At 34.9% G+C, this 18316-nt stretch overlaps 1 protein-coding gene across 1 annotated transcript in view; it reads left to right on the top strand.

Annotated features, from left to right (window-relative positions):
* The window catches only part of OSTN (osteocrin), a 36987-nt gene extending 20690 nt beyond the window's left edge, over positions 1 to 16297 (top strand). The window contains exons 5-6 of the mRNA XM_017672189.3: positions 9741 to 9836; positions 13568 to 16297. Coding sequence (XP_017527678.2) covers positions 9741 to 9825 — 85 coding nt within the window. The 3' untranslated portion in view covers positions 9826 to 9836; positions 13568 to 16297. The remainder of the gene's footprint in view (positions 1 to 9740; positions 9837 to 13567) is intronic.
* The last annotated feature ends 2019 nt before the right edge of the window (positions 16298 to 18316 follow it).

The following is an 18316-nucleotide window of genomic DNA, read 5'->3' as shown; positions in this document are numbered from 1 at the left end:
CTTGAATGTTCAGGGCATATTCTTGGGAACGGGAATAGCATGGTTTGCGCTCAGTATCAGATACTAGGAAACATGATAAGAAATGAAATTGGGAAGGAGTTGAGGTGATGTTGCCGGGCAGCTGCGTCTGGGGGGCTCTCTCCCTCTACACTAGGTAAAGGAAGCACTAGAAGAAACCTCAACCTAGACAGGGGAGGTTCTTGACTCTGGGTGAGAAAGAATTCTCGAGCAGGTCAGACAAGTGTAGGTAAGGAAGGAATTCATTAAAGCAAGAGCAGCAGAGAATGGCAGCTGCCGTGCAGGCAGCAGAGAACAGGTAACTGTTGAGGGAAAGTGGGAAAGTTCTCAGCCTAGGGCAGATTCCCTTACCAACTTTTGAAACCAGGGTCACCTGCCATCCTGTGTCCACTTGGATCTGCACAGCACAGAGACTAACCCCTACTACCCCAGGATTTGAGGAAGTCACAGAGCACAGGATGGAGTGAGATCATGTTCTGAGAACTTCCCAAAGAAAGGAGATTTTCAGGCAGGCTACTAAGAGCAGATCGCACAGCTGCAGTTTCATCCGGGTCACCCAGATGATGGAAATATGCAGGCCCAAAATCTGAGCTCTTAGCAGCCCCTTCCTACTTATCAGGAGTAAAGCAGAGACAGAGTGAAGACTTGGAAATAAAATGAAATAGCAAAGAAATAAAACGCAATAATTTCAGCAGTGAAAAGGCTGTATTTGAAAGTACGCACTTAAAGGAAAGTGCGGGAGTCCTCAGGAGGAGCACTGAAAGGTCGGGGGTTCTGTCTTCTAAGGCTTTCAAGAATGGGGCAAAGGGCAGAGGGGAGGTTGTTGGGCATAGGCTTGGCTTGTGGTCTCGAGATGCTTATCTCTGGTGAGAGACACCATGTCTCTTCTCCTTTATTATCAGTCCTTCAGCTAATTTTTCTAAATAAACCACAAAACAAGGGATTTATTTTTCCTGTTCTTCTTTTAAGATAGTGGTTACCTTCAAAGAGTGCAAATATATCAGTTAAGACTGCCTGCCCTGCCTTAAGATATAGGCTGTTGGGTTATTGTCTGATTACCAGAGAATATGTTAGGAATTTTACTTCTCAACTCTCTACTTTTTAAAACGGAATCTTAGGCTTAAGATGGGGTCCCTCCTGTTCTTACTATACTATTTTTATCTCAGCATTTTTCATCATAGGCAGGAAAAGTTAATCACGATGCTTGCCCCATTCCCTGCACTACCTCAGTTACACAGGGATACTGTATTCAAAAAACATTCATTTTGTTACCTTTAGGACTGACTATGCAGTGCAAAACCTAGGTTAGTCAGTATCTCTAGAGCCAGATTGTGAAGGTCCCAACCAATGGTGTATAAAGTAAGAAAGGATTTTAGCTGACTAATTGATGATCTTCAGAAGTCAAAAATGATCATTTTCTTTTCTCTTGTTCTCTACGTTTCCCTTCATCTCCAACTACTGCCAGAAAGTTTAAAGTATTAAGGAGAGCTAAGGTATTTGCACAGAAGTTTACCCAGGAGCTTGAAAAATTGAGGATGCAATTAGAATACAAAGACGCCATTCTTTTGGTACTCCATGGCGTAACAACAAAGGTGACCTCCAGTGTTAGTATTATTTTATTTAGAATTTATTTAGAATGATCTATATACATTAACCATTTCTTATGTACATGTAATTTATTTTTGTCTTTAGGTTTTCATTTTTGAGAGTTGCTGTTTTACTCCATCAAATTAAATTCCAAGGGCACTTCTGGTGAGAGTTTGCTTTAGGATTCATTTTTTTATCCAGGAATTACCTTTCTTGGTGTTAAACAAATATTAAATTTGGTTTGTATATTAGAGAGATAAAAAACAAGAGACAAGTAATAGCTATTACTTAAAATTCTTCTTTCTATACACATTCTTGAGATTTAATAGAAATATAATTTCAGATTTCTTTCAAAATGTAATGGTAACCCAAACAAGATAAAAGATTAAAATTTTCTATCATCTGTTACAAAGATATTTCAGCATCCTTTAAATATGTATGATAAAGTTACAGGACTAAAATGAATATTTTCACATATTTAGTAGCAAACATGTACAGCTTAGAGTTTTGTAACTCTCATAAAAAGAAGGTCCATAAATAGTACAGTAATTTTGCTTAGGAGAGCTGTATATAAGGTTTTTGCTGTTCTTTGATCACATTATATGAGACAATAGTTTTGTCCTTTAATCCAGATGGTTTTACTCCTTCTTTATTTTGTTTTGAATAACAAGTCCAGGAATTACTTGTTACCTTAATATATGTGAATGTACACACATACTTTCTTTGTTGCTTACAAACACCTGTGGTTTTCACATGCCATCAGTTTTTCTCCTTCTCAGGCATGCATATCTTATCTTTTCATACTCACCAAAAGCATGTGATCGGTCTGAGATGCATTTTCCATACTGTAGCCCTAAAAATTTCATCCATCACTTAATACAGTGATTCATAAGCTTTTATGTGTAATGGGCCATTTCGGCATTTTGGTGAAACCTATGGTCCCTTTCTCAGGAAATATTTTTATGTGGATAAATTTCATAGAATTTCAAAGTTTACCAATATATAGAAACAGAATTATCAAAATAAAATATCAAAATAAAAATCAATCAGTAGTATAAAAACATTTATACTTCTTTATTGATACATAAAATAGGATCTATGAGATCTAAAAAATAATAATTTCAGATAGTACTGAAAATAAAAACAATTTCAAAGTATCTGCAATGACTAAAATGTTATCTGAATGTATCTGTGATTTCTGTTTATGACAAAAGGCACTACTAATACTATTGTGATTTGTCCCCTACATTCATAACTGAAGCAAATACTGTATTTCAATTAGAGGGTAACGAAACTGCAGATGTAACATTTCCCATCATGTTTATGGATCTCTAAATTATAGGTACATGACCCCATATTTAAAAACTCATATGAAATGCCTTATTTTATTTTCAGTTACTGTAAAATAATGAGAAGAGAAAAAACTTTTACTGTTTTTTGAAGAGATAGAAATGGAAGGATGAATGAATAGCTGGGGGAAAATTAAAAAGAAAATAATCATAAAAATTAAACAAAGCAAAATCTATGTCAGATCATATTAAGAAGAAGCAAAGAACCACCTATAATTTCCTACTTTGTATAATGTTTAATTTTTTTTTTTGCCTAATTTGACACTAGCTTCATTTTCAGATGGCTGTGCAAATTAATTCTCAGGGCAAAGTTAACTCAATTATGCTTTGAAGACCAAAATATTTTCTTCCTTCAGTCTACTTGTTTATTAATAAATGGTTATCCCATTAATGTAAACAAAAGAAAGCAGCTATGATTATATCCCTGGCAAAATAGTATCTACTAACTGAATGAACCCTTAATATTGGAAGATTTTAGTGATTGGCCTGGAATTTTTCTGAAGGACCTTTTCCTTCACTTCTTCACACATTACTGAAAACGCCATCCAAAACAAAAACAATAATAATTATGCTCTATATTTAAACTTACTGTAAACATTTTCATAACTGTTATGGCTTTAGTTCTCCTATTAATATTTTGGAGGTCAGCAAAGCAAGTTATGTTATTGTGTCAGTTAAGAGTTCCTGCAGCGAACAGGCAGCTCATTTGAAATAGGAGAAGGTGAGAAGGGTTTATTCACAGCAAGACTACTTATAAAAGACTGTGCGTTGGCAAATGATAATAGATGAAGCAATGACCTGGGGCCCTGGTCTGAAGAGATAATGAAGAGAGAGGTTTCCAAACAAGAGTCCTAAAGAGTCAGATGCCTTGAGAGAAGTGCTGAGTTCAGTCAAGGTGAAGTGACCTTGGAAAGAGGGAGCCAGGGGAAACACATCCTGATCTCACTTCCTCTCTCCTTCCAGTCTCTCCTGCCAAGCCTGCCTGTGGCCTGCCCCAAACGGAAGCCAGGGAGCACAGGGGTTACATGATCCAGACAGGTTAGCCTTGGGGACTGAGAATAGGGTGAGAAAAGGTGGAGACTGGAGCCAGAAAGCAGAGGGAAGGCACCCAGCACAATTATACACATGGTACAGATTTAGGCCATTGTTTGCTCCAGTGCATTGTTATTATAACCGCTTAAACAAAAGAGAAGGATTCCACTGGACATACTTAGAAAAACAATTTTATCTCCCACCTACATGCATTCAAACCCATTAGGAGTTATTGTTTCCTATACCTTGAATAAAAACAAAAGCAGGTGCTACGGTAATACTGGTTATATTGAGAGTAATAAAAACCCCTTTGGTCATTTTTATTAGCACAACAATTCGGTAATTAGAATAACCGTTTTTGTGCCTTAGCCTAAACCATGAATAGTATTATATTCATGGGCCCTTGAAATTTCTCCTTTCCGTAGTGTAGGCCTCATTCAAGCTGGAAAGCTGCAGTAGGAAAGAGATTTTGTTCAGTTTATCCTCATTCCTTCCCCTACCACAGTGGACTGCCTGCTGTCTCCTCCAGTATTGGGACGGCAGTGTAGGGAGGTAAAGAAAAATCAGACTTGACTGATACTATCATGCCCTGGATTGGTGCTCTTTAGCTTCAGAACATGCTCAAAGCTCACTCCTTATTGATCATTCACATCTTATTTCATTGTTGTTTCTGAATGTGGACTCAGGGAAAAAAGGGCCTTATGTACTGGCCTAAAAACCACATCATCACTTAGATTTAATATGGTCCTTCATCATAACATTCTGGAATTTGAATTTAAAAGACTATCTATTCAAAGCCTGACTTCGATGATTTTTTTCCCTTTTTGTTCTTTACGGGAGCTTGCTGTGTCCTTCACTTTAGTCTTTCCTCACACATCAGTCCTTCCAAGTACATACAGTTATATCTCTCCTGCTATAGTCATTTCTTAATTCTATACTTTAATTGTCGGGTGTCATGACCAAAATCACAGGATTCAGGGGTCACCATTTGTTTTTTATTTTTTCTATATGTTCCTTAAGTTCTTCCTGGACCCCCCATATTGGTTGTGATCTCTTCTCTTGTGGAATCCCAGAGCACTTTGAAACTCACCATATTAGAGATCTACTGTTATGCAAACAAGTTGCCTAAAATTTAGCAGCTTAAGACAATAATAAACATGTATGTTTCCACATAGTTTCTGCATGTCAGAAATCCAGAACAAGTAGGCTTGGGCGCTTGCTCAATGTCTCTCCCGAGGTTACAGCGAGGAAATTGGCAAGGGCTGTAGTCATCCGAAGGCTGTACCAAGACTGGAGTGTCCATTTCCAAAAGGACCCACTCACATGCTGATGGCGGGAAATCTCAGTTCCTCAGTGTCTATTTGCAGGAAGACTTAGTTCATTGCCATGTAAACCTCTCTAGAGAGCTCTTACAGTGTGTCCTTAGGAAACGGCAGATGACTTCCCCTAATGTGAGAGATCCAATGAAACAAGGCAGAAGCTGCAATGTTTGTCATTCCCTAGCCTTGGAAGTCACACAGTGTCACAATTCATTTTTTGGTTAAAGTGGTCAGCCTGTTCGGTGTGAAGGGAGACTGCATTATGGTAGAATTACTGGGGTCCATACATCTAAGCTTTATTATATAGTAATTTAATTCCATGTTGTACCAATTAAATTACTGAACTATTTAAAAGTTCAGTAAGCCATTACTGTAAGCTGTTACTATATTCTCCTTTATATTAATTGGGCAGATATTTTGTATGCTTAAATTACTTTCCAAATCTTTCAGAGTGGGAAAGGTGGATTGGGTTGAATGGATATATAAGCCATGTCATACCATTATTTTGTCACAAGAGGGACTAGATAGTCAGAAAATACAATTTTCCTTTTGAGTTCTAAGAATATTTCTCTTTATGTTTTAACAGTGTATATTCCTGTCAGTATTGTGTGTTATAGAGCATAGTACCATTATATATGTTTCATATTAACAAAAATGTTAAGGTAAATGCCAGTTTGCCATTTCAGTTCTGAATGGATAGAGACTATATAGAAGTTAAATTTACCAAGTTAGGGTAATCTTTTGGATTATGTGCTTTATGAGAATAATTATTTTCATTTTTGCATTAGAGCTAAAAATTTTAAATACTGAATGGATTTTTTCAAATATATTTTATTTATTTCTCTTACTTGATTTCAAGATACCTGTGAGCATTTGTAACCAATCCCAAATTTGATGAAATGGATCATAGTAATTATGGATCTATTAGAACAAAAGCATTCATGATCTAGGTTCCTATCCGCTTGACCAGTGGTTTTCAAACTCTGTTCTAAGCAGGAGCTATGATATACAGAGAGTAAGAATCAATCCTTTACTGGGCCAGTTCTTCACTTAACTTTTTAGATATTGCTCTCTTTCATAAAGGTTTTATTTGTAAAAAGAGTAAACTGCACATACTGAAATAGACTGATAGGATAGTAGAATTAATTAAAATGTGTAAAATGTTTTCAGGTGTATTACCTCATTAGCTTTTTTTCAAGTAAAATGTAAGCTCTAAGAGCTAATGTATGTCTTATTCACCACTGTATATCCAGTGCAGATAACAAATACATATGGTTGTGCTGCAAACAACCAAATTTTATTTAACAAACAAGTGTGTTAAATAAATAAACAGCTCCAGAAGATAGACAGAGCAGGTGTTATCTGACTTTTATCAAAAAGGAAAGAGAAACTCAGAATGACACAGACTTACCAATACTCCCACTATCAATCAGTAATAGAATTGCATCTTCCTCCTGGTTCCTAATGCTTTTTGAATCAAATCTGGGGGAAAAGAGGAACAAGAGAAAAAGGAAGGAAAAAGTTTGTTTTGCTTTCCACCATACTACAGATGCCTCTTATTTGCTTGATCAGGAAAAGATCAACTGCAGCAAAGACAGAAAAATGCTATTTTGATTTAGTTTTTGAAAAAGAAAATGCACTGGTAGTATGAACCAATAAATGTTCTGTTCAACTTGTAGTGATGCATGAGACCATCATACTTCTCTCTTAAAAGGTAAAGGATTACTTTTCCTGACACCATCCCTTCCACAGGGATGTTAGGAGGTCAATACCCCTTTGCATCACCACTCCTTTTCCCATCCCCCATTTCCTTTCCCTTCTCACCAGTCCTTTAAATACTTGGAAAGGGCTGAGTTCTCACTTCATTTTCCAGTTTGTCTGGGACTCCTGAGCACTCTTGACCACCTAGAGGTGGCTTCCACCTCACCCCTCCCCTCCAGTTATAATGGGGGTAGTCAGTAAAGGAATTTAAGAGTTCAGGAAACTAAAATCACATCAGTTTAATTTTTTTAATCTATTAACATTACTCTTAGACATAAGTCCTAAATCATAATGACAAATATATTTATTTTTCATTGCTCTGGTAATAAATCACCACAAACTTCTGGACTTAAAACAACACAAATTTATTATGTTATAATTCTGTAGGTCAGAAGTCCAATATATCCTCACCAGTCACCATATATCACTCTAGACAATTTTCTCAGACTAATTTCAATTAGGTACAGCCATATGATTGGTTGCTAGCCAATGGTGGGTTTCTAAAATCCCTCCTGAGAGCTGCTCTGTGCTCTGTTTACTTGGTCTGCTAACTGGATACAAAAGAAGATAAGAGGGCAGCAAGCTGTGCTCTTTCTTGGAAGCTCTAAAGAAGAATCATTTCCTGCTCATTTAGGTTGTCAGCATAATTCAGTTCCTTTTGGTTGTAGGACTGAAGCCCCCATTTTTCTTTTGAGACCTTCTAGAAACAACAGCATTCCTAGATTGATTTTTGACCCTTTCCTTCAACTTCAAGGCCTGTAATGGTAGGTTAACTCCTTCCCAGATTGCAGCTCTCTGACCACTCTTCTCCAAACATCTTCCACCTTTCAGGGGACTAGACTAGTCTTATGTGCAATTATATCAGAAAACCTAAAGCATAACTGATAGGCATAGTTTTCTATGACTCTTGACTATTAATTTTATGCTATTACAGATAACAAGTCTCCTGTTTAATTATCAAATTGAATATTATGCACTCAATTTAATATCAAGAAATTTACAAATACAAATAATAGACATCACTTAGTAGGATATATGTTTCAGAAATCTGTGTGTTAAATAAATAAATAGCTCCAGAAGATAGACAGAGCAGGTGTTATCTGAATAGAGGCAGAGAAGAATAAGCAATAATTTTTTTAACCAAATTTTCAGACTGTTCTAAGAGACAATCTTATAAGATCACACATAAAATGACATTCCATTCACTAGAAAACTAAGGGCCAACCTAGAAAGGAAGATGGATGTGAATCAGTGGAAAAGAAGGCTGAATTAGGTAAAAAATATCATATGGTCCTATTCCACAGTGTTTTTGAGGGTAAGCTCCATCTCAGGTTCAATGCCAATTTTTATCATACTTACATACACAGTACTAAGCACAGTGCCTGGCAGATAGAAAGCATTTAGTAAATAGTAATTACCTTCAAATTAATTGTCTTAATTAAAATTAAGTAATGTTTATAGAATTAGTACAATACTAAAAATCCCTCATGTTTCTATTGTTCTCCATACTTCTTGGAGCTTTTAAATAAATTATTTACCTAATAGTGACATGAGGTACATTGATAAGACCTGGTAGTTAAGGTACAAACTCTTGGCATGAATAAAATGAAAGATTTTTTTTCCCTTTGTTATTTGCATTAATCATTATCAATCCAAGAGGACTTATTATAGGCTTTTGAAAGCAAAACTGTTTCTGACTTATCCCTCTCAAGACAGCCACAAAAAGAATCTTACACATATTAGGTACATGATAATAAGTGGTAATAGTAGTAAATGATAATAGAAAAAAATCATAAATATTGAGGCTTCCATTCATTTTTTGTATTTAAATCATATATATTAACAATATAATCAGGTATTTAGAAAAGTAGCTAAAGAAACTATTGAAAATGTTCTGAAACAAATCTTTTTTGATGCTTTAAACTGTTGAAAATTGATTAGGTTGTCTCTCTCCTCACTAAAAAGACTCATAACTTTTCTTAGCTCCAAGGCCAATGAAAGTTAGGGGCTCAAAGTTCTGGGGCCTCTCCTGTTAGGATTTTGGTCTGATAGCACTAAGTGATGGCAATAACAAATCAAATTACGGTGTTTTTTTCGAAGAGAGAATTTGTAAAACATACAAGCTGGAAGGGCTCCTGTGAGATTTTTCAAACTCTATTTTCAACAATGGAGCTTTTTTTCCAAACAGTATTTGATGCAGAGAATACATAACAAACACTGTACATCACATTCAAAGCTTCTCCAGGTAAAATCAGAGGGAAGGCAGAGAGGCACCCATACCCACATTGACTTGACACCAGCACCCTTTCCTCTCCCACCACCTTCCCCAGAAGAACCAATCTCAGGCAGAGGCCAGAAAACTGCTGACCTAGAGCACTCTTCTCCAGTTAGCAAAGGAATACTTCGATATCTGGAGAAAGAAGGGGACTTTGGATAAGTAACTTCTCTAAGAGTCAGTTCTTAACATACAAAACAGAGGTAGTAGAACCTCCTTTGACAGATTTTGAAAGGATAAGAGAGAAGTTCCAACACACAGAGGGTGCTGTTAAATGGTGACTATCATGTTTATTACAAATCCCATAGAAATCCCCCAGACCTGCATGAAATAAAAAAGAAAAAGTAATGACTGATTACTTGGACTTAGCTTAAAAATGTTCTCCTGGGTTTGTTTCAGGAAAGTAGTAGATCATCCAAAACGGCGATTTGGTATCCCTGTGGATCGGATTGGTGGGAACCGGCTCTCAAATTCCAGAGGCTAATTGACTCCATAGTGAGTATATTTGAATAAGGAACAATACATGCAGTCTTTTGATTAACCTTTCACAGTGAGGTAATTGATCCATCTTGATTTACAAAGTCCCCTTTTGAATTCCTAGCTTATAAATTCATTTTTCAAACAGTTCTGTTTCCAATTAGTATATTGATGCTAAATAATTTAAATGACATTAAAGAAGCAAAAAACAATGTCCTAGAGCTACTTCACCCTAAAAAAAATAATTTAGGTATTTTTCAAGGACACCTATATAATTATTGAATATTAACATCCAAGCAAGGGTTAAAATTCTAACAAACAATAAATCACCTTCATAAACATACATAAAAATGTAACAATCCCTCTGTTACAAAGAAGACACATTCCAGTGACACATACCATTTTGTTGCCAATAACTAACTATATTACCAGATTTAAGATAACATGTAACATAGGAGACAGAATGGTATAGCAGAAAGAACATTAGCCATGGAATTAGAACACCTAATCCAAGCCCCAGTTCTGTCACTCATTCATTAGCTTGTTTCCATCAAGAGACCTTACTTCTCTATATCAGCATAGTGGTATTGTGAAGATGAGTAGTAGTCCTCGAATGTATTGGACACATAATGCATGCAACGGGTAGCATCTCATAGTTTTGAAAACTTTTTCTGTGCTGGGCCCTATTCTTAATGCTCACCATACTCTCATTGCTTCATTTAATCATTCTGTTCCATAAAGTAGGTATTATCACTATCTCTAGTCCTGAGAACTAGTGCAGTGTAAGTGGTAAAAATGCAAGCCAGAGAGGTCAGGCTCTGTGGACCAAATCTTAAGTCACCTATCTGTTGGCTGTGGGAATTGCTTAAATTATGAAAACCTCCTCCATAAAATGAGGATAATAATAATTTCTACCACAGTATATTGCCCTGAAGACTAAATGAATTGATATACATTAAGCATTTAGAATACTGCCTGACATGTGTTAAGTACTCAATAATTATTATTATTGTAAAAATAAGCAGAAGGCTTAGATATATTGATTAATTCACAATATCACATAGCCAGTAAGTGTTGTAAGAATTCAAATCCAAAAGTATCCATCCTGAGTTTACATTTTAAACAGTTTATTTAGTCATACATATTATGTGTTGAGGACTAGATGCTTGTTGAATATAAAATCTAGACAATGCATTTTCTCTCAGTAGGATTTACAGAGGGTATAACATCTTCCCAAACAAATAAGACAACCTGGAACTGCTCTGACATTTTCAGGCTATGGAAGAGAAAACTCCGGTTTGTTTCTCTCAAGCTGATCGTCACACAGGTGCTACAGAGACTCCAGAAACTTGACACTTGCCCTGACCCTCTCTCAATACAAACCATGCATTTTTTTCTTCATCAAATGCTCTAAGCCACAATAAGAAGTCAATATTGTACCTTTACTTTCTCATTCTCAAAATGACTTAGTTAAAAGAAATTGTTTATCTCCATGGAGTTGTCGATCAATGAAGTCATGAAGTTACTGAATGTCCATAAATATGGGAGGACTAACTGAAAACTGCCATGACAGTGCCTTTTAAGCAGTACCATCTTCAAAATACAGACTGAACTTTCTTTCTATCTACTGGTATACTAAGCATGGTCACTCTTCAGCATTGTTAAAATCAGCACATACTTGAGTAGGAACTAACTGCTATTAAAAGCCAAATAATTCCTTGAAATTAGGGTCATAATTTTCCACTTTCTTGATGTACTGAGAACATTATGACACTGAAACTTAAATAGTGAAGTTCAGTTGATTTCCACATGCACTTTTGCCACCCTTGATTATGAACTATTTTAGTATTTCTGAATTAAGCTAAAATAACTTATGATCAAAAAATCATATGGGGAACTCATTTTTCATATAAAATTTCATACAGAGTTTTAGACCATAAGAATTCCAGAAAGCCAATAAAATATGAAAAGGGAGTGGAATTAATATACTGCTTCCTAAATCACTGTTAGTGGATTATATCCTTCACCTAACAGACTTTGTTGAGTACCATGACAATCACTCTCCTTATGATTGGAATCTCAGTAGTAATATCACAAAGTATAAGTTTAGAGAAGAACTTAAGACCATGTTTTCTCTTTCCCGTAGTTAAGTCATAGTGAGCACACCTGCTAAGCCATTGTGTTTCTGTTCATTATTTCCTGCAACTATCACCAATATTTCTCAGATTTTTTTTACTTCCTCCTGTGAAGTTTCAGTTTATGAATAATAAAATCCATAAAAATATTTTTTAAATTTCCATTCAACTTTTCAAAATTACTTTTTGGTATATTATTTCTTATTGTCACAATATTCCTTTGGATTAAACAGGGGGTGTAGTATGTATATCATTGAATAGATAACAAGAGTCATTAAATAATTTCCACACAATCATGCAGTTAAGTCATTAGAGATTCAAAAACATAGTCCATTTAATCCAATTCTTTCTCTTTTTTTTTTTTTTTAACAAAGAGGACACTGGGCTGTGAGATGAAATTGATTTGCCCAAAATTGTACAAACTCTCAGCCAGAGCAAGATCCAAGACTCAGATCTCTGGATTTCTGGGTCAACAGTCTCCTCAGAAGACAAAAGGTCTTCAGGGTATGAAATTGTCATTGCTGGATGCTAACTTAACTCTTGGACATTTCTCAAACAAACAGAAACTGTATCTCAGACTTAATGAAATTATTTGTTTCACTTCTGTGAGAACTGATGCATCCTCTTTTGAAGCAGTCTTATTTTGTGGGTTTTCACCTTCTGGTTTTTACTGTGCGGTCTTCACACTAAAAGCGAAACTGGTACGAATTGTGGAAGTTTTACTTGGTTTGAGTTCAAGTCTAGATTACAGCTGCTGTGTGTTACCTAGTTTCCAGAACAAATGCTAATCTCTTCCCTGATATGTGTTTTAGAAAGGAAGATAATCTGGCATTTAGACAATGTCCTCCTCAAATTACTAATATATTGGACCAGAGTTCTGCATTTTTAATAGACCTCTATTCTAAGCAACTCAGCTTCAGAGAGGTATTGTATCTAAAGTTTCACAGCTTCTCTAGATGGACTTAGCAAGTTCTAGGTCTCTGCCATGAAATTCAGGATGATGACTTGGTGAAATTTGGGAGAAATATGACCATTAATTGTGCCACCCCTTGCTGCCACAGGCATTAATACTTTTAATAATGCGAGGCACATGTTGCTGTATTATACTGGCAATTTTTATTTCACAACAAGATTGACACACCATCATTCAAAGTAATGTAACTCTCAAATAGCAGAAATATCATTTTTAAATGACAGTATATGGTTGGACCTTTTAAACACAGCAAAATGTACAACAATTATCAGCATGTTATCATAAGAACAAACAGAAAGTGGTGGGCAGATTTTCTTCATCTTTTTTGTGTTTGTCATGGCAACAATCTTTGAACCAAGATTGAAAACTCAGAAGAAATAGAATACAGTGGGCACCCAAAGAAAGGAAGTGTGGCTTGAGCACAAGCACCTAAATTATATATTGAAAATGTTCTTTTTAATGTTCTGATCTTAAATTATCATTTTTCCTTATTGTCTTTGCAATAAAAATATGCCACATAAACAACTGTAATAAAATGTCATGTAATTAGAGTTTTAGCTCTTCTCTACTGGACCTGATGGATCTCCCTTTATCTACAGAGTTCTGATTAGCTTTAACAATTTCAACTTTCATTTTTGCAGACGTGACTTCCTTGGGTTAAATGTCACAGAAACACGGAAGATGCTTCATTGAAGTTCTCCACACTCCTTAATGATTAAACTTTTCAGGAACTGACTTTCTGCGAATCCTTTCCAAAGCTTGAACTTCAGTCTATCACATCACCGTATTGTTACAGCTCCATTTAAATTATGTAGATCATTTCAATGCATAGATATTTTTTAAATATATATATTTTAGTTATTCAGGAATGGTTCCTTGGCTCCCAACCTTACTTTGCTAAGAAATAGTCAAAAAACACACTACAGTGAAATACTTTCTATGTGCATTTGCCATTTACATTTAAGCAGTTAAAAAATAACAACTGAAGACTGATTTGTTTCTGTAAAATCTCGTTACCATCTGAAATGAGGGAACAAGGAGAGGCAGTGCTGTATATTTTCTCTTGAATACTTTTGCTTCTCTCTTATCCTTTGACTGTGAGCCTCTTGAATAATGATTGTGAAATTAGGCTTCTCATCATATTCAAATTTCAGTCCAGTTCAACCATATGAAACACAGCCCCAGTTTCAAACTTAAGAGAAAAAAAGATCACTAAGCAAGGAAAAAGCAGCAGTAATTAAGCCCATAAATTCTAATTCCTCTAAGAACTGAAGAAATTACCTGCAGGTCAAAGCATATTGATTTAGAATTAGGAAGTAAAGGATATCACTCAGTTGTCAAGCTTGGATATCCTGTGTGCCCTAACAACTTTCCATTTCTCTAAATTATAACTAATAGTTCATTAAGAGCAAGAGTGGCTAATTAAGAGAACAACTACACACAGAAGTACCAGATGAAATTATACAGAAAGTTAAAGAATCGCCAAGTAGTAAACCACCAGCGCAGCCTGGGGCCAGTTAAGCACACACAATTTTAGCACATTTTAGCATAGCACAATAAGCAATCTTTTCAATGTTAATGTTGCACCTAAGAGACTGTTTAATCTGTTTCATGTACAGATTAATAATGCACTGGAGAACATAATGTGTCTGAGGATGATTTTTTAAAGTGATTCAAATGATTTTTAATTCACCTATCAAACATACCGTATGGTCTCTAGAAAGCTCGTTCTCAGCAGTAACTGTGAGGTTACCATAACTTAGGCACATAGCGCATTGTGCATTGGGTATGTGTCCAAAACACAAAGATAACTGATTCCTGTACCAGAGATTTAGAATAAATCACCAGTTTATAAAGCCTCTGGAAACCACTTCTTTAAATCCTAGTAATCACTGTCAAACAGACCTGGTATGTGAGAGAGAAAAAGTTTGGCCCATAGACCGCAGGCTTATATTAGCATGAAGAGGAAGATGACATGCGAAGGTATATTCATATTAGAAGAAGAGGAGAGAAATGCGTAATTGTTAATTTTAACTGAAAATTAACTAATGTACAATCCAAAGAATAAACTCAAAGAAATATAGAAATGAATATATGTACTTAGAATAGAGAGTGGTTTTGTATGTAAACATAGTTTGGCATAACATTTTCCAACTGTTGAAACTCTTTACTCAAGTATAGGAAAAAGACAGTAAATGATTCTTTTAATTGTGAAAGAGGGACAATAGCAAAGGGAAATGAGTTTTTAGAAAGCTAGCCAATTCTGTTTTTCATAAATTAAATTAGAAAGTTAGTAATGGTACATAGGCAAATATCCTGCAGTTTTTGGAAGAATTTGAAAGAACTCACTATTTGAAAGAACCATTTAGAAAGTTAAAATGTCTCTTGCCCACCTTTCCCCAGTCTTCTGGTGAGTTATGAAAATTTGTCCTATCCTTTGGAAGCTCTTAATTTCCTTTTCCTCCCATTTGGATATTTGGAATATTTTAATCCAACTGGATACTGCTACTTCATGCTTTGGCAAAGGCATTAAAACCTACGTTAACCTAAAATTTTTCATCATGAAGATTTAAAGTTGGATTATACAACTGATTTCCTATCATCTTTATTTTTTTTAATCAAAGTTATGCTTATGGCATTCAAATTACTTAAAGTGGGAGGCCAAAATATATTAATTAATACTCTATTCTAATGTGGAATGCATTTGTCTCATATTATATATACATGAAGAAAAAAAGAAAAACATTGTCTCCACTTGTAATTATTTTATTTCATCTTTTAATTTTTACCACTACTTTATACGCAGTATAAAATATAGTTTGAAATAGGGCATACTGAAGTATACTAGTTTGAAATAGGGCATTCTTTTAACACAGCAGGAAATCAAGACATAATTTCTGTTAAGAGTATGACAAGTCATCTCATTTGTCCAGTTCACTGTATATTATTAAATCTAGCTATATTTCATGGAGAAGTCATTAACTTAAAGGGAGTTTTCACATTTAGTTTGAAAGAAATAATGTTACCTTTTTTTTCTCTTTGTTTCTCTGTGAAGCTTGTAGAGCAAACTGTGAATATGGATTCTGAGTTCTGCAGGTGTCAAATACATTTTTCATGAGGGGATATATTAATTCCTGGTACATCATTTTTTTAAATTTACTCAATTTACAAAAAGACTCTAGCAAATTCTACCTTTAATCTTCAGATAGCTTTAGAGAATTATATTTCTCAAAGCAAATTATTGAAAGGTAACTAAATGGATTTTTTGAAAAGGAAGAAGGATCAAAGGTTTTTGAATGTTATTACCCGCAAAGGTTCAAAAGCTTGCGTTGTTCAACTGCTTCAAAGTTAATAAACATGAGATGATGAAACAGGAGTTTTTGTCTTTCTTTATGATAATATTGTGTTCACAACTAGTGTAAATGTGTGTAACATTTAGGTCTTACAGAGCAACTAATATTTATGTACGTTTCTGTGACTCCTGTAAGTATATGTATAGCATTACAGGTATATTATTCAACTTGGTCTGTGTTATGTATTTTTTTTATTTTGTTTAGTTAAAGCAGTATTGTTCATTCTGTTTTATGAGATAGTTTTGTCTTTAAACACCATACAATATTATGTAGATAAAATACATTTCCCCCATATTGTGAATTAAGGGAATGTGTGTAGGCTCATCTGGCCAACTACTCTAGTCACTAATATTCTTTAATTATAGTTCAACAATGTTTCTGGGATAGCACAAGTGACAGACAAAATTGAAGTTGAATTCCCAGCTTGTACGTTGGTTAAATAAGCTTGTGCAGATGTAAGCAAGAGCAGTTTGATGTATAGCTGTGGGGGAAAAAAAATGACCCAAGGAAAAGCTAGTATGTTTTTGTTTCGTTTTGTTTGCTGTTTTTAGCACACTTGAGTTTAGTCTCTGACAGACTTTTATTTGTATCTCCCTAATGCTTAGTGATGTTGAGCATCTTTTCATGTGCCTGTTGACCATTTTGATATCTTCTTCAGAAAAATATCTATTGTGTGTTGTCCATTTTTCAGTCAGATTATTTGATTTTTGGTATTAAGTTGTGTGATCCAAATTTTGGACCATAACCCCTTACCCAATATATGGTTTGCAATATTTTCTCCCAATTCTACAAGCTGCCATTCATTTTGTTAATTGTTTCTTTGCTGTAAGTAAGCTTTTGAGTTTGAGGTGGTCCCATGTTTTTATTTTTGCTTTTTTGTGTGTGCTTTTAGCATCATGCCCAAAAAATCATGACCAATATCAATGAACTTCTTCCCTACATTTTCTTCTAGGTGTTTTATGCTATAGGTCTTATGTTTAAGTCTTTGATCTATTTTGAGTTGATTTTTATGAGTGGTGTGAGAAAAAGTTCCAATCATTTTTCTGTGCATGTTTCTCCAGTTTTCCCTGTACTAATTGTTAAAGGGACTATCCTTCCCCATTGGGTGTTCTTGGCTCCCTTGTAGAGTGTTAGTCGACCGTATATGTGGGGACTGAATTCTGCTCTTCTATTCTGTTCCATTAGCCTATGTGTCTGTTTTTGTGCCAGTACCACACTGTTCTGTAGTGCAGCATGAAATCAGGAAGTGTGACACCTTCAATTTTGTTCTTTTTTCTTCAGGATTGCTTTTGCTATTCAGTGTCTTTTGTGGTTCCACACAAATTTTAGATTGTTTATTATATTTCTATGAAGAATGACTTTGGTATTTTGATGGGAATTGCATTGCATCTGTTAATGGCTTTGGGTAGCATGGCCATTTTAATATTTATTATTCTGATCTATGAACACAGGATATCTTTCCATTTGTTTGTGTCTTCGATTCTTTCAGCCAAATATTTTAGTTTTAATTGTTCAACTCTTTCTTCTTCAGTTAAGTTCATTCCTAAGTATTTTATGATTTTTGATACTATTGTCATCAGGATAATTTTCTTTATTTCATTTTCCTATGTTTCATCATTAGTGCAAAGGAATGCCACTGACTTCTATAAGTTGATTTTGTAATCTACCACTTTACCGAAATCACTAATTCCAAAGGCTTTTCTTATTGACTCTTTGGGATTTTTTTTTTAATATAAGATAATATTATCAGCAAATAGCAATAATTTTACTTCCTTTTTTCTGATTTGGAGGCCTTTACTTCTTTGTCTTGCTTAATTTCTCTGGTAGGATTCCCAGTATTACATTGAATAGGAGTGGTGAGTGAGCAACCTTATCTTGTTTTTGATCTCAGAGGAAACCCTTTCAATTTTTCTCCATTGAGTATAACGTTAGCTATGAGTTTGTTACATATGATGTTCTTTCTTATGTTAAGGTATGTTCCTTTTATACCTAATCTGTTAAGGATTTTTTGAGTGAAAGGATGTAATTTTTAGTCAA

This window comes from Manis javanica, chromosome 3 (assembly GCF_040802235.1).
Source record: "Manis javanica isolate MJ-LG chromosome 3, MJ_LKY, whole genome shotgun sequence".
In the NCBI taxonomy this organism is placed as follows: Eukaryota; Metazoa; Chordata; class Mammalia; order Pholidota; family Manidae; genus Manis; species Manis javanica.
Note: the sequence above shows the minus strand (reverse complement) of the source record. Positions and strands in the feature narration are given on the sequence as shown.